This window comes from Pholis gunnellus (genome assembly GCF_910591455.1).
Source record: "Pholis gunnellus genome assembly, chromosome: 22".
Classification (NCBI taxonomy): domain Eukaryota; kingdom Metazoa; phylum Chordata; class Actinopteri; order Perciformes; family Pholidae; genus Pholis; species Pholis gunnellus.
This window is the reverse complement of record NC_136549.1, coordinates 7,744,471-7,766,799: the sequence shown is the minus strand read 5'-3', so window position 1 is coordinate 7,766,799 and position 22,329 is coordinate 7,744,471. Positions and strand designations below refer to the sequence as shown.

General features: G+C 42.8%; 1 protein-coding gene across 1 annotated transcript; it reads left to right on the top strand.

Annotated features, from left to right (window-relative positions):
- Positions 1-1,241: 1,241 nt before the first annotated feature.
- Positions 1,242-11,898, top strand: il17rel (interleukin 17 receptor E-like; the record flags this gene model as incomplete). Its single annotated transcript, XM_079183691.1, has 19 exons — positions 1,242-1,250; positions 1,801-2,028; positions 3,324-3,351; positions 4,063-4,212; positions 5,265-5,371; positions 6,448-6,562; positions 6,906-6,950; positions 7,313-7,452; positions 7,771-7,842; positions 7,933-7,987; positions 8,108-8,271; positions 8,911-8,955; positions 9,397-9,454; positions 9,572-9,717; positions 10,169-10,228; positions 10,318-10,375; positions 10,918-11,049; positions 11,385-11,441; positions 11,526-11,898. 19 exons carry the CDS (start codon positions 1,242-1,244, stop codon positions 11,645-11,647), a joined length of 1,791 nt encoding a protein of 596 aa, XP_079039817.1. The 3' UTR covers positions 11,648-11,898.
- Between the last annotated feature and the right edge of the window lie 10,431 nt (positions 11,899-22,329).

Sequence of the window (22,329 nt, the reverse complement as noted above, 5' to 3'; positions counted from 1 at the left end):
GCGCTGCAGGGTCGCTGTTGACGCATGCATAAAAAGACTTTTGCTCTCTTTCTACCTCTGTTAACCCAAATTGTGTTAACCAGCCATTGGGTGCCATCAAGACCATCAGATAACCTGAGAATAATGAGTTTGTGCTTGGAAATGCCACATGGGTGATTTCTTCCCTGTGTCATTCCCAGCAATAGAATGGTAGGAGGTGCACTTGTTGCTTGGAGACATTCTTTAACAGAACATGCTGTGTTGGTAATAAGAATGGTAATAAGAAAAGGACGTTCTGTGAGAACTGTTAGTACTTGACATGCTTTAATCTGCCCGTCAACTCAGTATTACAGGGAAATGCAATAGTTGTAATTACAAGAGGGGAAAAGAAAGAGGTGATGCACAGTATAAAAATACCACCCAAATGTTTCTGTACTTTATTAAAGACACTGATTGCTTTATAGCACCTATAATTATCTTTTTCTTTTGTCGTAACGGGTCAAATGACTATTGTGTAAAAGTGTCTGGGTTTACTCTCACGGCTCTCACAGTGTTGTTTTTGGCCCAACCCAGATGCAGCAAAGAAAAGTTCTGAAAACCCACACTACACTACCTGCTTGGCACCGACCAGCAGACAGTCACAGCTAATAACTGTGTTAATAAAAGTCTGTTTGACATAGTGGAGCATTAACCCGCTAAAGAGACAGATGTTTCCCCTCAGAAGTTGGTTGAAAACTAAAAGAAGAGTAAACATTGGACTTCGCCAGGTGGTCAGAAACCCAGCATACATGCTAGTGGGGCTAATATAGTTTATATTATGTAAGTGTAAAAAATAAAGTGATTGTTCTTTTTTTAAAAGACTAAGAATGTCCTTCCAGCTGCGTTCAACCGTGCAGTATGTTGTTTCCCATGTTATGGCATGCAGTGGTAGCATGAAGGAAGGAAGAGGAAGTTTTCTTTGTGGGGGAGTTAAATGTCAAGAGCCACTGTTATGGCTAACTGATGCCTTGGGTCAAAGTATTTGTGAACAGAAACATGACCTGCTCAAGAACCTTTAAGTAGTCCCTTTCCCAATTTCTTCAGAATTTCGAAACAAGCAATTATGTTTTCAAAAAGGTTGCAAAGGTTGAAGTCACAACATAATGACTGTATCAAGTTGCATTCTCCGAGTCTCAGTCGTCACCCTCTTTGACTTGAACCGGATTCAACGGCAGGATTTTGGTGTTCACAGTCAATATAAAGGCTTTCTGTTCAGGGAAAAGATGCAACAGGTATGTTTCTATCACAGAATTTCACAGTGTGACCTGAAGCAATAGTAAACAGTTGTAAGTTGTGACATTTTGCACACTTCCAGTAAATGCGGATGTAGATTTTCTGGTAGTACAGTTTGTCTGTGTGTGTGTGTGTGTGTGTGTGTGTGTGTGTGTGTGTGTGTGTGTGTGTGTGTGTGTGTGTGTGTGGCAGTGGCAGGGATTCAGTATTTCCACTTAAATTAATTGCTATACCAGTCAAATTGAACATTTTAAAAATGTGTCACAATTTCCAATTATAAACACGAAATGAAGAAGTTACAGGACATGCAGTGCTTATACGACAATAAACATTATTGGAAATGTTGTTAAAGAGGCAAAGGAGAGTTTGTGTCCAGCCAGAGGCCACGCCTCCACTCAGGAACATTTAAATCCACTGTTTACAGCAGCTTGCGTCTCACTGTGTGCTTGGCTCTGGTAACGTCACGCTCAGGACAAAACAAACAGGACAGCCTCCTCACCATCTACCTACCTGTCACATATAGCCCACGCCTCACCTGACCCCTGCCAGTCAGCCCCCAGCGCCAGAAAAGGAGAAAAAAACAAGATCACAGATAACCCGGGGACCCAGAGAAGCAGAGCAGGAGGAGAGAAGAAGTCTGTGTCTCAGCGCTGGCTGGTGAAAATGGTCCTGTGGGTCGCCTTGCTGATGTCTCACTGTTGTTTGGGTCTGAATGGAGCTGCAGCAGACAGCACGGGATTGGAGAGGATAGAGAAATGTGGCACCAGTTGTTCTCAGGTAAAAACTGCATCCTTTGGGACATTAACGACAAACAGACACATGCCGGTTGTCTCTGAGCTTCTAAATATAGTTGTGTTCTATTATTACCTCCTACGATTCTGCTGGTGGTGCTGCTAGTACCACCAGTCTTGTGTTACCTATCTACTACTACTACTACTATTAATAACCCTTCTACACATTTTCAGGTGACAGGTCTATTGAGGTAAACCCTGAGCATGTGTCATCAGTTGAATTAGGATGAAAGTGCTGCTGTAAAGTTATTTCCCAGCATTAAAACTTCCTGTGTGAGTCACCTATTGACTCACGGACAAAATTGTTTATTAGAATATTATCAGGTAACAGTGAGCATGCATGTTATACTAAACACACGCATGTTAAGGGAGCTGGTGTCTACTCCTTTAAGGCTGCAGGATTTTTTGAATCCCATTCTGTATTACTCAATTTATCATTGACTCAAGCCGAAGGAGGAAACTAAAACAGCTGTAAATGTAGTTGGGTGGAGAGTGTGTAGATAACACTAACCTCTCTACCCTAGCTTGTTTGCCTAAGGTCTTCTTTTATCAGCTAACAACGCCCCAAATATCCCAACACTTTCTTCCAGATGTGACTCCAATATGAATTGTGTTGGATTTTAAAAACATCATGACCTATGAGGTCATGTGAATATATACTGTTGAGGGATACTGGATACTGCTTGGTAACACAACAATACCTCCTGGAGACGGTTTAAACAAAGAACAATTGAGGATTTTTGCCATATTTAGCATGATCCAGAAGCTTTCAGTGACGACTGACACGTCATTCAAGTGCAAGCACACTTGAACACCGTCAGTCATCACTGGGTGCAGGAATAGTTTCCACATATTTCTTGGCTGATGAACAAACAAGGATGTGTTGTACAAAGTGAATTGATTGGTGATTGCGTGTATCACGGTGTGAACGTTGTCTGCAATTTAGCTTCATATAAAGTCAGCACAGAGTCTGGTTGCAACTGCCAAATGAAAGCAGAGAAAGACAAGTGGAGTAATTGATTAATAGCTAGCGTTACCCTTTGTATTTGTCTGCTTGTTGGAGCATAACAAACTGCAGCATTGACACAAAGGCGTTGGGTTTTACCTGAAGGGTCTACGAGGATGTAAAATCCGTAAAATCCCTGTTCTGGAGCGGTGCTTCCTTTGTTCTCTTTGTTAAGAATTACTTTATTAATGGAGCTCCTATTCAGAAGGATTCACAGAAAAGAGATACTGGGTGTTTCACCTTTTTCTTTTCTCTCTCTCTCTCTCTCCTTGCAGGGCCTTCAGTGCAAGACCAAGCCCGAGAGTGAGTGTCGACATGCACGGCTGCTACATCACATCTTCACTCATGCATGCACACAGAACTTGATTCTGCACAATAGAACAGTGATTAATATCGAGTTTTCTTTACCGTGATGTTGCCAAAAGAAACTGCATGCAGTGTTCAGAAATGCATTCAAGGCAGGGCTGAAAAAGTCTATACAACCACATCAAGGCACAGGCATGTGACACTAAAGCCTCCGATAACAAATCATTTTGGAAGATCTGAAAGCAGAGTGCCCTACCTGCCATCAAACTTTGAATCCCACAACTTGTTGACACGCAATGAAACAGAATAATACACCGTAATGCACCCATGACAGGCATGTGTGTCAAATTAAACCTTTGAATTGTACTCGGTGAGGTGTTAAAACTGAGCGGAATTACTCCAGGGAGTGTTTATTTGAAGAAGTGCTAAAGAGGAATCTCGATGCTGCGCATTAACAAAGCAATGATGGAGGCAATGTCGGTGTGTTTTGTTACTAAGAAAAAACACATTTTCTCACACTTTATTGGACGGGTGACAGCAGAAACACCTCACTGAAACATAATGAAAATGTGTGCAATGTTTTTGGCGGGACAAAAGTGACAGTTGTGTGAAAAGACAACATGATTGCATCGGTGTATAGTATGTCAGTATTCCCTGTTAGATGATGTGTGACATGTATTCTGTTTTCTCTGGCCCTGTCCCATGTAGATTGGTTCCCTCCTCCGTGTCAGAACCCCGCTGAAGGTCTGGACCATTCCTCTGTGTTCCGCGACATCAACATCTCCACCGTCATGCGTTGTGAGGGGAGGCAGAAGTGCTCGCTGCACCTCAGAATCAAGGCCGCATTCAAACTTACTGGTATGTTGATGCGACGACTTAAATCCACAAGGACATTTACTGCATTGTTTTAACAGCAATGCCATTCAGTTGCAGCTGAGTTGTCCACGATAGTTAACCTTTCTGCAGGCACCTAGCTACTCAGTACTACCTTAAAATATCAACATCATATTCTGTGATCTGTCTGTTTGTAATACGTTTTTCAATTGGATATTAGCCTGCACAAAAAGAGGAGAAATGTGACTAAAAAGTTTGAATTAAAGATCCAGTTTGTAGGATTTCAGGGGATTTATTTGCCCAAATAAAATATAATATTCATAACTATGGTTTCATTGGTGTATGATCATCTGAAACTTACCTACCTTACTACTTAATACTGACAGTGATGTAACTAATTGCTTCTGACTGCTCTCCTAACCTACACAGTAGGCTAGGTGTGCGATGCTTTAGCTCTCAGTGGCTGTACACGCTTTATTTTCTACTGACCCTCGCGTCAAAAGTTGTGACTCAAATTATTCAACTTTGTCTCAACGAGGAGGTTTCAAATGCAACTCTTTGAGTGTAGTCGAGCTAAAGTGGGACCGGTCATGGTTAGAGGTGGTTGTCGTTGTTAAAAGGATTGGGGATGGTGCAGATTAACAGTGAAGGAAGTCTCAGTTATAAAACTACTTTCCATGATCAAACTTCTGCATTTGCATCATTGATATGTTAATTGACGTTTTTCTTGTTCCTGATTTTGCACACAGACTTGATCCGATAAGGTGTGGGTCAAAATGCACATGCTGGCAGACACGTGCACACTTTTTCCCCCTCTGCAGCACACTATGATAATCTTTATCGATTTGCCAGGCTGGAGTGGGGAAACCCCTTTGATCCTGATTGAGTCTTTAGTCCACAAAGCCAGTAAAACGGGACAAATGTTCTTCCTGTATGACACTTGAAGTAATGCCAACTCATGCTGAAAAGCGTGAAGAGTTTTTGAATGGCTAACTGCCTGGTTACCGGTTACTGTTTGACAACTCTGTGCTCAAGGCCTCTTCTGTCTTCTGACTTTGAGATATTTTTCTCCCCAGAGTCCATCCATGGTTTGTCCATCTGCACCGTCACCGCGGGGATGATGGCCAGCTGCCAGATTTTCAGCTTCAAAAGAGAGTCGCGACACCGACTCGCTGGGCTGCAGGTACTGTCAACAGTTGACCTATTTTGGACATTTCGTTATAATCAGTGTGATGCAAGAGCAACTTTTCTGTTAGAGTTTGTTTTCATGTCTCGCCAGTGTTGTCAGCAAGCAAATGCGTGCAGGTCATTACATCGCCCAAAACAGCAGCGTCATGAAAATATTGTTCTGTGATCTCTGGAAGGTTTCGGATCTAAAATTCTTAAGCACACGTGAAAAATGATATTTCCATATATTGACAAAACATTGTCAGATGACACATCAGTCGTGGCTTTGTGGCAAAACATTTTGATATGTGGTTTATTTTTTAATATCATTGTCGTGTAGACAACTTAACGAATTGAGTTCGAGGCGTTTACTTAGATTCAAGCAATAGTTTTATTTATCACAGAGACATTAGCCGAGCAGTTAAACGTGCACGGTCCTAACAGTTCCTCTCCGATTGAGAGCAACGTGAAAAGGCGCGTGAACACGGCAGCGCGGTAAGTTTTGTAGGTTCTCCTTAGAGGAGCCTATTGGTCAAAGTCAAGGTGCAGGCGGGGTCGATTTTAGCAGAGCGACGGCCTGGTTGGAGCACTGAGCTTATCCGCTCACACTGGCTCTCGTCCGGGAGCCTCCTTCGATGCGTCATCAGTGTGTGTGTATGTTGTGAAAGCCTAGCCTAACAGGCTCCAAAGTGTGACGTCTACGTTTTGCTATCTCAAGCTGTGGTACGTACTGTTCTCAGCTGGCAGTTTACTCCAAGATTTGATATCAGTGTATAGTTGCCCAAGCGTGTCCTTCAGAGTTACAGTTTTCTCATTCCTTTGTTCAGGCGAGTGCTAGAGCGCCCCGCTTGGAGTTTTAAACCTTCATAACCTGTAACTCGCAACTCCACTAATTAGCACATAACGCTCTGATTAAGTGTATTTACATAACATCATATATAAGCTACAAACCCTCAAAACACGGAATACAACAGTTGCTTTTCTTGTAGTTTGATATGGGTCCAAACACATACATCACTTTCCGTGACGAAATTTCAGAACCGTGCCAGACGTGTAACCGCTCGTGCGCTTTTACTTTCCTTTTTCCTGAAGGTGGAAGTTGAGAATGATTGCACTGACGTTTCTCCAAGCCAACGCGTGCAAGTCACAGTGAAAACTGTGCCGAGCTACTGCGGGGTAACCTGGACAGGCACTCATGACGCTCCAGGTGAGAGCACGTGCGTGTGTGCATAATTATCCAAACTAGCGCTCATGGCAGCACGGCGGTTAACAAACAATAAAATGAAGAAGTAGCTGAGGATTGAATGTGTAACGTAGCAAATCCATTAAGTCAATAATGGATGTTGTGTAACCTACCAAGTATTTCTTTGTAATTTCTTGGAACATGAGGAGGATGGATATACAGTTGTGTTAAAGGTTAATGATTAATAATAGAGGAAACTGTAGTAGGTGAATATTATGTAAATGTTGCTCGTGCAGGGGTTATGTCACGTTGCTCTGTTATTTAAACCAATGACTATTAGTAGTTTAAACATTCCGTTTCTCCGCAGAATGCAACAGTGAAGATTTGCGCAGGCATGTCCCAGAATGCATCAGTGAGTACATACTATACCATTATATCTAACACACAGTTTTATAAACCAGTGGTCTCCAACCTTTTGCCCTTCTCGCCTTTAAAACAAAGCCAAATGTGGTTCTGACCTCTTGTAGGTTTGAGTGATTGTTTTGTTTGAATAAATTCTAGACAAATTGCTCTAAAGTAATTCAGAAAAGCAAAGACAGAAAAATAAAGCTTGTTGTGTCACAGATGTTTCCCTTCATGGTATTGACCTTTCAGATCGATGTTGCAGCCCATAAGGTGGCACCAACAACACTAGAAACCTAATTTAGGCCCCCCGCATGTAGCCATGACCGAGGGCAAAAGCATCCCACTAACATTGACCTCTGTTTCGTCCAGCTGGGAGGATATCATATGATGTAAACCCTCAGAGGAAGGAGCTGAGTGTCAGTGTGTCAGAAATGTTGGAAGATAAAGACTACCACCTCCGCCTTTGCCACAAGGATTTCATCTGCGGCGGCACAGGGGCCTACACACTGGTTAGTCCCGCTGTTTCACATGAAACTGAAGCATCCTTTCAAACACAAGCACTCTCGTGATCTCTTCAAATGATGTTTGGGTGTCGGAGTGCCCTTTGTCACTTAAAACCTTTCTCCTGCTTACCAGTGTGTGTGTGTGTCAATGTACATCGAATCACTCCCTGACCTACTTCTGTTAATTAACTTGCTTGTCTCAGACTGTGCCGGTGGAAAAAGAATGTGGCTAATCAATCATCTGACTCAGGAAGCCCAAAAGAACACGAAACCATGCTCACACATGCCAAAGAAAGATGAATGCATGTCATGTTTACCTTCCAGATAAAGAAGGGGGAACATGTGAAGAGAGCCACCCTCCCTTACTCCCGACCTTTGCCCTGCCTCTGCATCGAGGTAACGTTTCTGCCAACACTCCTCATTTTAAGCATGTATGATCTGTTTTTAGGAAAAGGGCTTGAACCTTTGCTAATACATTCCTCACAGGGATGGTCAGCGGTGCCGGATGCCTCGAGAGTCCAGGTCTGTCCGTTCAAACACCGTGAGTCACTTGATTGCTTTCAGTCACGGGGAATTCGTAGTAATGTGAGCCTGGGGGTGGAGCGTTTCACAGCCGATACAATATCAGTCGGAAAGATATTGAGATCTCCCCTGCCCGCAGGTCTCGAGGAGCTGTGGCTCGGAATTAACTTTGACCCGCTTGAGGAGACGCTATCGTGGGAGCCCGTCTGTCCCGTGACTGCCGTGGCTGCGTTGTGTCAGAAAAGAGGGGACGGCGTCTGTGTGGATCTGCCTCACGCCTCGCAGAACGTCAGCAGAGAAAAGGTACGAGTCTCTGACGCGTTGAAGCCCGAAGTTGTGTTTACCTCGCGAGTTTTCTGTTCACAAAGCACTTGACGTTGGTGTTTACACGACAAGCAAAGTATGACATCATTCTGCTGACGTCTTCTTCGGTGACTGAGCAGGCTTCGTTCTTTATATGGTGGGAAGAAGTTATGACGACAGCAGTTGTTTGTCTAACATTTGTCTAATCGCCCACATATGACGTCAGAGAAAAGAGTTTACACATTAAAGTAAACTGTGTAATATTGCACTTGGCCAGGCATGTTAAACAGTTTTATTTTAAAGGGATTCAAAATAAGAACAAGTTTATTTAAACCTCTTGCTTAAGCTCATTTAATTGTTGAATCAGAGCCATATAAAGCTTCTCCAAAAACTGGTTACGAACAGCGCAGTTGCAAGAACGAAGGTAGAGACTGCACACCTGTGAATCCTTTAACGAAACTGAGATTGTGATTTGATCAGACGTCGTCATCAGGGGAAAAAAAGGGAACTCCCTGTTGATATAAAAATAGCCAGCAGTGACTCAGAGTAACTCCCATCTGACACCTGAACCCAGCTGAACCTAAAAGTGCTGCTCTGTGTATTTCATCAATAACTATTTCATCAATCTTTGCTTCTCAGATTACATTCACTAAAGTGGATCCACACCCTGATCTGTGCATGAAGGTAATGATCACTTCCTCCCTTTGACGTAAAGCATGTTTGTTGTTGGTACAGTACAGAACGCTCTGACTCTATGCTGTGGGCCACTCACATGTCCATGTCCATATAAGTACACCCCACAGTAAAGGAACAAGCTTCACTGTACTTTGGTGACGACTAAGATTACAAAAAAAGGGAAACGCTCTGTTCAAACCCTCATCCTTTGTAGCTCAGTTCAGCAAAGAGAGTTACCTGGTAATCGAACCAGAAAACAGAAGTACTGCTGCTATTGTTATCTGCAGTTTATACTGATTTACATCAGTGGTTAAACAGTTCATTGGAACTATTTCATGTGGGCTTGGTATAATGTGTACATGATTCATTTTTAGAGGGAGGTTATGTTTATGAGCGTTATGTAACTGTTGGAAGAGGAGCACTAAATCAAACCGTAACTATGTTCTTCAGTTCACTGCCGGCAATCAGTCCTGGACCAGGTGCCCCTTTGCTGATGCCAGATTCCAAGGTACTTCCAAGGCAACATTTCCAATATATTATAAACATAATGCCACTATGTAATGTGCTATTGAAGAATTGGTCTCTGCGATGACAGCTCTATACTGACATTAATAATCATTTGCAGCATGGGAGGTGGTTGTGACCAGACACAAGGGTCAGGAAGACATAAAGATGTTGTCCCGGATCACTGCAACGTTTTCTGTGGGGCTGTGTGCAAGGTCTGAAGGCTCGACAGTGTGCCAGATCACCGACAGGCACACCATGCACGTGGTAGGTGTCACAGAGCACGTACGCATGATCTCCTTTTTCGTACTTGTCAAACCTTTTAGTGACCCATCGCGTGCTGCACAAGAAGCATCTGCGTTACGAAGGAGCTGTCACAACACGCTTGCAAAAGATTGCGCTGGCAGCTTCTTGTGTACCTGACTTTTTAATAGCTGGAAAGCAAACGGTTTTCTCTGCGATTTTTCGTAGCGTTAAAACACAGATTGTAATCGCAGCAATGCAAAGTAATTACATCCCCCATCAAAAGGGTATCTGACACATGTATCAGCAACATGAAATGTGTTAAAACATATTTTCGGGGTAAGCCTTTTATCAGTGTGTGTTTTGTAATGCTTCATCAATCAAGCATCATAGAGCCAATGAAAGCAAAACAGAAACCGTGACAACTTCCATCACACCTGCACAGCTAAACTCCCTTTTTCTTTCTCTTTCTCAGGAGAAACATAAAGCTGTTGGCCTGAACCTGGCAGGGGAACAATGCAACTCATGTTTCCAGGTATGTTTGTGTAGTTTTTGAGGTAATCTGCATGATCCCTCACATTGAGACAGACAATGACTTTGAATACACATTTTGTATTTGGACAGGTGAAGAGGCTCGATGTGAAGTTTGCCGCCACAGTCATTCACTGTCTTGAGCAATGCAGTAAGTACAGTTTTACTGCTTTACTGCTCAAAAGGCCAAGCTTTGCCTTTTTTTGTGTGTTTTAGATAAAGTTAAATGTGTTTGTCTTTTGTCTTTCTCTTCTGTTTCTGGTCCCATCATCTGTTGTCTGTTCCCACTCTTTTCTTTTCCCCCCCTTTTGCTTTAAAAGTTTACAACCGGAGGCGCTGCCTCAGTTTAAAATGCAAATGGTTTCCCACTACCTCTTTTTTTAATAAACATGGGTTGAAGCAGTAAGTGTTCACTGTCACGCAATCTCCAATAGGGTAATCACAAACGTATGTGTCTCTGAAGTTTGCCCTGAGTGGTTTCTTGGCAACATTTTGAGGAATAAAAGGATCCTCTGTAACTAGCATTGTGTACTCCACTATAATTATGTGTGCTTTGATGGATGAAACTGTTCTGTATGAACATAAGGGCTGAGAAACACAGATAAATGTTTTGTTATCCTCAAGAGACGGAGAAATCCTATCAACCGAGTGCCATGAGTCAAATCGTCTTTACCCTGAATTATCTTATCACAGATCAAACCGGGGCCTACAGACCTGCCGCCTTCAGCCGAGCCTCTTGGGACATGACTTGCTTCATTTTACCTGCTGCCGTCTGCCTCTCTGGCATCATCATTTTCACTCTGGCGCTCCACGTACTGTTAACCGGTAGGTAGAGAACCACTCCATCAAGCTCAGGCACGCAGTATGGCACACTCTTGTTCAAGGCTTCGGTGCCGCAGACTGCTTAAGAGAATCAACCTCTTATTCATAGTGTTCTCATATAAATAAAAAAACGGTTTTAAAGTCACACATCATGTCAAACAACAAGGTGATAATATTTCACAGTGCATGGCATGCTAACACGAGCATACTGTAGATGTACTTTTTCACACACGGGTGCCCTGTGTCAGGTCAACTCATTTGAATAAAAGCCACTGAATTTGTCGTTGTGTTTTATTTCCTCATCCTCCCCGTCTGATTACTCCTGTATTCTATTCTAGTGCATCAGAGGAGGAAACAAAAAATAAATAGCGGCTGCATCTCCGAAAAGAGAACAGGTGAGGTTATTATCACATGAATGATGACAGGACAACACGTGCATTTTCAAGCTGAAAGCTGAGCCTACGCCTGTGTTTTGACAGATCCTGCTTCTGAGTGTGTAGTCCCTGTATTTCAAACACGACCTGCTCTCCATGGAGGGTTCCTCATTCCCGATTCACCACAGTGTGGGAACACCGAGAAGGCCAACTTAATCTCTGACTGACCAAAGAACGGAGCTCCGGTCAAAGGCATTACTTCTAATGTGCAGCATAAATCTGTCAAGTTGTTACACAGACCAAACGTTGAATAGTACAATGTTGGGAAAGATATTTCAAATGTTATGGATGTTACAGTTTTTTTGCTGGTTCGTATGCTTGTTGTAGTTCGTGGCTGTTGTTGTTCTGTTTGGGTGAAACTTAATGTGTATATTTCTTTTAAGTTGAAATATTCATTCAGCTTGCAGCTAAATGGTTCTCGTCCTTATTTAAATTTATATTTTCAATAAAAAATGCAAAGTATGAAAGAAAACCTGCTCAATCTATTTTTCTCATCATGAACTTGTGGCCATAACGTCCACACGTCTTATTGTCCTTGTGTCAGAAGCACACAGTTAAAAGCGGCACATCACTCACAGCATAGCATAACATGATAATTGGAAATGTCAAAATGACAGACATGGTGCCGCAAACAGGAGCAGCGAGTTTAACACTCACTTCACCAAACTGGTATTTGCTACTGTGTTGATCTGTATTGGAAAGTGTTTTTGTCCAGGCTCCAACACCACGCACTTTGTTTGGACACTTGTTAAGTTCTGCTGAGTTTCCTCATAAGTGCCACACCACTTCCGTAATCATTTGCATCTTTACACTCGCATAATTCGGCTGCTATGAAGTAAATTATCCCCCATGAACCTTTTTAATCAGAAGAAAAAAAACATACATTTTAATTCATCTAAGCTCATAAAGCATCACAAGTGATGATGAGCACATTATATCAATAGAAAAAATATTAAAGCTGCTGTCGTTATCATTTTTTATAATACCAATGCATCACATGAGTGAGGGTAAAGTGAAAGGAGTCACTTATACTGAGGATCCGACATAAACTTATTGCTCAATTCTGCAGTGTTTTACCCTTCTCCAACACATGTTTCTTGTTTTACAATCTGCAATTATACTGTTTTGGTTCACTCTCACCGCTCTCAATCAACCTTGTTTCCTGCAGCAGCTTCTGTCAGCCTAAAAGGTCAAATAAATCAACTGCACACCGCCCGTGAAACTCTAAACAACAGGCACACAGTGGCGAACACAGTGGAGCATTTAGCAGCTAAAGAGGCAGATATTTCTCTCAGGGGGTTGGAAGAGACCAAAAACAGAGTGAATATTGGACTTACGTTCATCAGGTGAACAGAAACATGTCTCAAGATAAATGCTAATGTTGCTATGCAACTGCCGAACGTGTAAACAAAGCAACCACGAGGATTAAGCTATGAAACAGCAGGCAGGTCCTAATATCAAGCTGTTGGGCTCAAGTTGCACCTTATAGTATTGATAAGAAACATTTTTTTTAAGTCATGGCACATTTGTTCCTATTGATTCCAGTCCACTGCTTTAGCTTGATTTCCCTGGTCGACCTGGGAATGACTTGATGACCCGATACCTTCATCTTTCTGCGTACAGGAAGTATTTGGTTTACATAGGCAGATGAAGTTGCTCAGAACAGGGACAGGACACTGTACCAGTAAGAGAACAGAGGCCTCTATGTGCAGACACTTAATCAAGTACAAGTGAACAATCCACCTGTGATCACGAGGAACTTGTCAACGTAAAACTCTAAATGGATCAGTCTTTTGGTCCGGGCGTGCTGGCAAACGTTTCCTTGTTAGATTGGTTTTGAATGCAAGCATGTAAAACAAGGTGAGTCCCGAAAATAATGTGTCCTTTGAAAATTCCAAAACCGATCACGTGACAGAAGGCGGGAAAGTGAGAAGCAGTTTCTATTATTATCCTTTGCCACAGGGCTGAACACATTACGCAGAAGAGTACGTTCATCTTGCCTTTCCACAACACCTGCATACCTGGGAAATCCTTCCTCCTAGGTCAGAGACAGATAATCTTCCTGCATGAATCATAAAACATGTCCACGTTTGTTTCGGGAAAATATACGTGAGTAATATACCAATGTGTCATCATTTATCATAACTAACTGTTGAGGAAATAATTAAATTTGACGGTAAGCTGATTATTGCAACCATTACAATTCATGGTGACTAGGTAGAAAATCCACAGCAGATATCAGATGATGCTTAACCTGGACCTGAACCAAGTGTTGGTAAATGTTTCCAAAGATAATTACTGCTTGCTCACTTGTGGTGTTTCACCCAAATGCACACTTATGTCTAATATTACGTGCAGATGAAAACCTCGCTGTTTACATCTATAAGTAGATACCAAAGAAAAGATCTCCATATGTTTTCACAAGTATTTATTCAATTATTCATCTTCTCTAAATGTTAATTGTAAATGCTGTCCCCTCAACAATGCCAGGAATAAACTGGTGAATAAACACTGAATCATTTATTTTAATTGGCTTAAAATTGGACACATTTTTAATGTTTTAAGACTACCTATGGAATCAGCTCTTATACTAATCCCCATGTGTACACATATAGAACTCTGTCTAAGTTGCTACAACTACTGGTCTTTTATAGGAAAAGTCAATATGCAATTTTTATTTCAGAACCACGAGCTTTTGAAGAAAATTGATGTGAGCCTCGCAGTGTGCGAGGATTCCCTTGTGATTTTGTCGTCATTTGATATCTGCTTTCCTCAGCACCTGGATTCTTGTAAGCGCTGTGAGTGTAGCTATAATACTAGGTTGACAAGAGAAAATGTCAAACTGTTTACAGATTGTGAGAAAGCAACCAGTACACGGAAGAAAGAAAGAAAGAAAGAAACTGATATAGAATGATAGGAAAAGTGAGAAAACAAAGAAAGCAGCAATACCAAGAATGAAAGAAAGCAATGTAAGAACTAAAGTCACACCTAAACGGAACAGGACACAAAACAACAAACGTCAGCCAAGAGAAAAATGGTGCTCGGACACGACTAAAAGAATATTATGATGAAATACACAAAAGGCACATTATTGTGTGTTCTTGGCAGCCGACCTGAGGGACCAGTGGGTGGTTCTGCCCTGATGCTGCCCCACCTGCATGAGATTTTGTATGCAACTCTTAACTGATAAACGCAGAACAATCGTCTTCATCAAGTTATCATGGAAGAGTAAGGTAAGGTTTTGGTTCAGCTTCCCTTTCCGTCTCGAGTCGGTCAACTGATCTGCTTGCCACGTCATGTAGCATAAACACAAAATCACTTGGTTGACTTCCAACGATGATCTCACTCAGTCCGGGGCTACGTCACCGGAAACAACAGCACAGTGCAGGCAGTTATACTCGGTCTACAAGATAATGTTTGCATCTATATATAAGACAAATGTCCCTTTATAATCAATTTGAAAAAGGTAAACAATATTATTACCACATTAGTAAAAACGAATGTTGAGCTGATTTAATTTACACCAATAAGGAATGGTGAAAAGGCAGTCTACAGTGTACTTAAATACATGGTAAACAGTGCCATCTCCAGGCCAGTTCTTCCCAGAGGGAAGCTTTGCCTTTTAATGCCTAAGCCTATTTTTAGTCCTCTGCCCGAAAATTGCATACCCATACAAAAGAGAGTGTAGATCTCTAACTACAAGGTCTATTTGAATAATTTTGATGTTATAATAACAGAAACACTTGTGAGATTCGTTCAGATGTGTAAAATCAGTGTATAGATTACTGGTTAATACTAAATGAAGATGGCACACAGCTCAAATTGAAAATGTTCAGGTTCGCCTGAAAAAAAAGCACTTTTATTGTTTTTTTTGTCTTTGAAATAATGCAGCAGTAAGCCTAAAACTCTACCAAATCATAGCACAACATGTCAGTAGTCTTAAAAAAAAATTGGCTTTGATAAAGTGAAGCAGGCCAAAGTTATAAAGGTTTTGGTACGGAGAGGTCGGTCCAATTTGTCATTGTGGAACCAGCTGTTCCAGCTGTGCCATTCTAATTGTATACCCTATATAACTATATATTTCACTTGTTTTATGACTAATAGTGTCCAATCAATCCAAATACAGCAGTTTGGCATCATTTTGAGCCATTTTGACCTCTCAGGGCCTGATTTAAGTCTCCTCCAGAGATTTTTCCGTCTCAGTGTGTGTATTGGCACTTTCAAAAGCCTATGATTGGCCAATTTCAGCATGTGACACCACGCGGAAGTGACTCAGGGAGGCGATGGGAGTAACCTGGAATTGATTGACAGAATCCTTAGCCACTTAAAATCCAAAATTCGCTGCGCCACCTCGTGTGTAAAATCGATTCGTCGAAAAGTAAAAAAAACAACCCCTTCGTCCAGCAAGGTAGGTTGACCACCATTTTGTTCATGGAAAACTTTAGAAAAAAGTTTCATCTGTTTCATGGTGAGCCGTCACCAACAATTTCCAAGTTTCATCTGTTTCATGGTGAGCCGTCACCAACAATTTCCAAGTTTCATCTGTTTCATGGTGAGCCGTCACTATTTATCTGTGCCAAAGTGCTCCGTCACTCTTGTTTCCATCAGTACACCGTGGGCATCACAGTATGTTTCTGGCGAGGTAAAAGAGTTGTAAATTCCAGTTCCAGTTGATTTTTTTCTAGCATGAAGCACAGACTATGGATGTGTCTCAAACTGATCGATAACTCATTTTATGACTGTGCCAAGCAAAAAATGTTGCAGTGCTCTGGAAAATCAACCCTTGTCAATTGCTGGAGAAAATATGTTTGGACTTTTTGTACTGCGAAAAAACAAAGATACAATATGATGTAGTTATTATCTAATCTTCATGTGCTGCCTGTGAGTTGTGTTGGAAGTCTGACTAAGGTTGATTTTATTGCCACATACTTTTCACTGACCTATAAGGCCATTAGTCCCTACGCGTCGTTCTACAGTGGCCACAAGATGGAGGTGTTCACCAACACTTGACTTGAAATAGACACACACGAGGCATGGATTGTATCTGTTCATGGTGCAAAGCAGTGAAAAGTAAAAAGTCACGCCAATGATTAATGACTAATGACAAAGTTTAGACCGTTGAATAAACACAACATATTAAGTATTGTCTGAGAGGCTCAGCAAATAACTGAAGTAGAGCTGCTACTGAATATATACACCTAAAGCCCACCTGAGCAAGGCATTAAACCTCAGATCAATTAAGAGGGTTACATGGAGCCAACCAATGATGAAATTGTGTAATTAACCTTTTTTGGTCTTGTCTAGTGCCTTACTATATTCCCAGAATACCTTTATATAGCCTATATGTTGAAACTGCATTGCAGATCATTATTAAACTCTATTGTGATTTGATGGAATTATCTGGACATGATGTCATGCTGTCTAAGCATGGCTGGTTATTCACGGGGATAAAGATGCCAGGTACAGCGGTTTTTGGTGGACTTTCCTTTAAAACAAGAAATGACGAGAGTCCAAATAAATAGAGGCCTTTCTTTAGGCTAGCATTGGCACATAGGATGATGATTTAGGCCTTCAGGTAAAACACTACCATGCTTCTGTCTTTGTCTCCAGCTGCCTGTCCATCTCTGTCTCTAAGCCCGTGCGGTGAAAGAATGACAAACTCCGAGGCCAGAGACAACAGACAGGGATGAGCTAATCCTTGTTGTGTATAATTCCAGACATTCCGATGGGGTGTTGTTCCCGGGCGGGCTAATCGGTGAGCGCCGACGCAGCGCTCACGCGGGGGCTTTGCGCTAAGCAAACAAACACAGGCCTTTAGAGCCGTAGAGAGCGGAAAGCTGATGTCAAATAGGCAAGTATTCACATATAGAGGCACTCACGCCCACAGGTATGGAAAGACATATATCCGGGAACACATACACGTGGGAGGAGAGCCGCGAAACTGGGACAAAGGTGAAAGGTTTAAGGCAGAAAGAAAAGAAGAAAATGGATGAGGGGATGGAAGGATGAGGGAAAATTGCTGTCGCTTTGGCTTTTACAATGATGTTTTGAATTACCATTAGGTGAAGAGTACAGGTGGATGGGAGACTGTGTGCGTAAAATATGAAAGGATGAATAGATATACAGAGGAGGAGGAAGGTGAGAGGTGCTGTAGGTCCAAGTGGTGACAGATGACAAGGTAAAGAACCTCCTGTAGATGAAAAGCATGAAAGACAGGGGTTGACAGACAGAGGACGAGCAGACACGCTGCCCGTAGAGAAGACGACAAGCTCGTCGAAGGAGGAGAGACAGTAGGGCTTTCGAAGAAAGGTACGGTGCACGTCGGTAGGTCCTGTTGATGAGAATAGGAAAGGCTCTTTTCGCAAACAGAGGCCTCTTTGTTGCTTTGTGAGTCATTCTAGAAAGGGCACAGCTGTAAACAGTCGAGATCAGTCCATTAGGCCCTGAGGTGCCAGAGCTCCAGTGTTGACTGTGTATCCGGAAAGAAACGGCAAGCTTGAGTCATCAATAAACAGAACAGTCAGATGAGTGTGTACAGTAAGTGTGTGATGGGTGTGTGTGTGTGTGTGTAATGGGAGGCAGAGGGGAGGAGTGCAGGCTTTAGGGGGGATAATGGTGCAGAGTTGCACGGGGCAATGATCTCATGCCTCTCCCAGCTGGCAAACAAGGCCTTTTCCATGGGCTCCTATCTCTCTGTCGCCCCTCCGCTGGCTCTCCGAATCCCTCCCTTTCTCTCTCACACGAGCAACTCTTTCTCATCCCTCACTCTCTCACTCTGCTCAGTGTTTACGCTGGAAAGAAACATTTTGTGGCGGTGGCGGCGGCTCTTTCCGTCCCTCGACGCTCTGTAAATGTCTCAATTCAAAGCGAGTGAATATCTATCCCCTAAACAAAGCAGACCTTTAAATTTACCTCCTGCCTTTTAGAGTAATTGGCAGTCGCCTCGCTCATATTCAACAGGCCTTTGTGCTTCAAATCATCGCGGATCGCGTCATGAATGCCAGGTCACTGGAAGCGCAGCTATTAAAGGCTGCAAAAATAGCCCTGAGCCAGTGACAGCAGTGGAGTCACTGGTCTTTGTCAGCTACTTTGACCACTGACCTGTCGCGACCCCGGCACACGCCAGGCCTGCTGCCGACTCCCACCCCCTCCTCTAGGTTGTGTTTGTTGCCACGTTAAAGCCGTGTGAGTACCCCTGTTGGAAGGCAACCTGTGACCCTTGACATTTCAGTAGTTGAGGTCAAGCCATGTAGCGGTTGGCCAGCTGTGGTGATTCCACGCTTCAGTTGGAGTGTGTGTGTGTGTGTGTGTGACAGGGGCAGGTGGGCAAGAGTATCAGTACAGTACCATAAAGACAACAAAACAATGGCAAAGGCAGCAGCGGGGACACAATGAGCTCACTCAGCACAAACATTGTTAGTGAAAGAGAGGGCAAAATGCAGGGTCAAAATATGGCTGATCAATGCCAAGACATTATGTCGTCCTGTTCTTGTTCAGCACTCATTGCAAACCCCTTTAGAGGAACAGGTCGACAGTTTGTAAAAAAAAACTCTCACTTGCTAATAGTCGATTAGCTTAGCACTGCGACTTAAGGCAGAGTCACACAATCTGCCAGGCGACCAGCTTAGTGTTTTCCCACCTCCGTTTTTGTATAACAAATGAAATGTAATGTGTTTGTGTCTTTTTGCTAAGCTAAGCTAACCAGCTGCTGGTTGTAGCCTCATATTTGTCATTTAGACATGAGAGTGGTAACTCTAGTCAAGAGATGTTGATATAGAATTGTCTAGAATGCCATTTAAGAAAAAAAACCACTAATAAATTTCCCTTTACCTCCATTGTATTTGGGTGAGATCAGAAGTATCAAAGACTGTCTTAAAACCTAACAATTGGCAGTAAACCAGAGCTACTAAAAATACATATATATATATATATATATATATATATATATATATATATATATATGTTTTTTTTAATTTAGGTTAATTTAATCGGCATCCTCTGTGTCATCATATTATAGTATGAGATTCAACATGACTGGAGTATGTTGCATGTCTTTTTGTGTGTGAGCCCTCAAACACTTTGATCCGGGTGAGATGTCTTTGTCAGAGTGAAAGCTCAGCCGAATCTCAGCGCTCCTGTCTTCACTGTGAGAGCAAACACAAAAAAAAGAAGAAGAACATGGAAACACAATACAGTGGCAGTTTTTTTTTTCTGCAGGAGGTGGATGGAGTGTGTGGGTGTGTGTGTGTGTGTGTATGTGATGACCCCCCACTGTGTGCTAAACAGAGCGGGTGGGGGTGGGGGTAAGAGGCCCGTGGGTGGATGAGTGCCAGGCCTTTTCCTGCAGTTCTATAAGCTCCCCACTTGTCGGGCTTTGCTTGATGTGTGTGTGTGTGTGTGTGTGTGTGTGTGTGTGTGTGTGCGTGCGTGTGCGTGTGCGTTTGGCACAGGAGCTGGCAAGGCTTCAGAGGGATCTGCCAACCCCCCATGCACAATGGCTTTTGTAAGAACAGGCCCACTGCACCAGACCACAGTCATATACAAGAAACCAGGATCCCATCAAAGAAAGATGAGTATGTGTGTGTGTGTGTGATGAGGGAGGGGCATCAGCCACGGATAATTGACAAAGACAAGTGCAAAAAAAGGAGAGGAAGGGATACTAGGTAATTACAGAGGGGAGAAAAAGAGAGACAAAGGGAGGGAAAGAAAAAGTTAGATTAAAAAGCAAAGAAAAAACAGAGTGGGGCAGAAGAGTTCACTGCGGAAAATAAACCAACTGGGAGAAGGGAAGTCTGGTGGAAAAAGACACACACACACACACACACACACACACACACACACACACACACACACTGTGTCATGCTGTCGTAACACACTCACCACCTACTATACATCACACACCACATGGAGGAATTCAGTGCTGGTATTCACATATGGCTCAGATACTGGCCATCTAAGTGAGGCTGGCTTATTAAATATTGAGGATCATACTGATATACCGCTACTCCTAAAATCCAAGGCGATGCCAAAGATGCACTAAAACCTCCATATGGGAGATTTTTTTCTTTCTTTCATGCATCTCCCATAATATGGACATTCACTGCCGGTTTTTCTTTCTGGAGACAAGCATTTCAAAATATATTTTTAAAACGGGTACATGTGCCTTGCTGTCATTTATTGCCACATTTGAGCTAATTGCTCTCTGCGTACAAGTCGACTGATAAGTAAAAAGATGTAACAGCGTCTTAGTTGTTGTCGTTTATTTTCAACTGTAAAAAAAATCCTGTATTCAAATCTGTCAGCGGATTGGGATCTCTTAAACACTTTAGATTCAGAATGATGAAACTCTAACAATAGCTCTGATAACTACTAAGAAGTGCACAATTCCATTTTTGAAATGGCTTGGATAGAGATCTCTTCACAGCAAGTACAGACAGGAGCAATGATTGCATCAAGCAATAACTCTCTCAATGCACATATCAGCATGTCAGCATTGTTTTTAGACTGACTTGACAAAACATGAACCCATCCTTTAAGGTTCAACATTTATTTCCCTTCAGATGATCCCCCACATAGGTTGAACCGAGCCAGTGACTCAGCTGGGGCTGCGGCCGACATTCCAGCCCTCACAGTGGAGTGATATACAGTACTGTACTGGCAGCGCGCCATGGCAGCCACCGCATGCTACAGTCATTGCAGCAGTGGTGGAATGGCAGAAGAACTCGTTGGCCTTTTATGTAAATGAGGGAAAAGAAAAAGGGAGAACCACAACCACAGCATTGTTTAGCTTGAGGGATGCACATTGTGTACCTCAACAGCAATGTCTTTCATCATCACAGCATATCCATATGGTTGGCCTATATCCCAGCCTGTGTCCCCTCACATATAGGGGCCCCTGTGGGAATTCAATTCTGCTGTAACCGAGCTGGTTGGATCCCCACAACCTCACACACCCCGCTACTCCCTTCAACCTTTATTATTATTGTTACCTTAGGGGCCAGATTCAGCCCCATCGGCCCTCAGACCTTTCCGAGGCGTACGTCTCCGGGGGGGGGGATGCGCATCTCGTACAATTCATTGTGATGTATGCATGTGTGAGTCCCGTGATATTTCTGCCTGCATTTGAATCATTTTCTGTGACTGGTCTAGTCTACTGGGGAGGCTCTCGGCGTGGACATCAGAGTGGCCCTGAGGGTGAATGCCCTGTAATTATACTACAATACCCAGGGGGGCACGGGGGCTAGCCCATTAATGCCAGAGCACTGACGGACTGTTGGTAATTGCCATTTTGAAAGCCGAGGTCACACAAGAGCACCTTCAGCTAAGAGATGCTGAGGCGGCATTTTCAGGAAAGCTGAACATGTTATGCAGCAGCTGTGCCTCACGTTTTTTGCTTTCTTTCTACTTTTTCATTGTGCTGCTCTCGATTAACTCATTGAACCCCCCCTCCACACACACACACCTACACACACACACACACACACACACACACACACACACACACCTACACACACACACACACACACACACACCTACACACACACACACACACACACACACACCTACACACACACACACACACACACACACACCTACACACACACACACACACACACACACACACACACACACGCACATTGTATGTATGTTGTTCTGCCATGATGTACATGTAGAGCTCGCACTGTAACTTGCTCAGAACAATAATGACTTTTAGTACATTATAAGGTATGTTCACCATCTTAGTTTAGCGTGCTAGCATGCTAACATTTGCTAATTATCACTAAACGCGTAGTACACCTGAGTCATCATTGCTGCAGGTATTTGGGCATACATTAAAGCATTGGAAAAA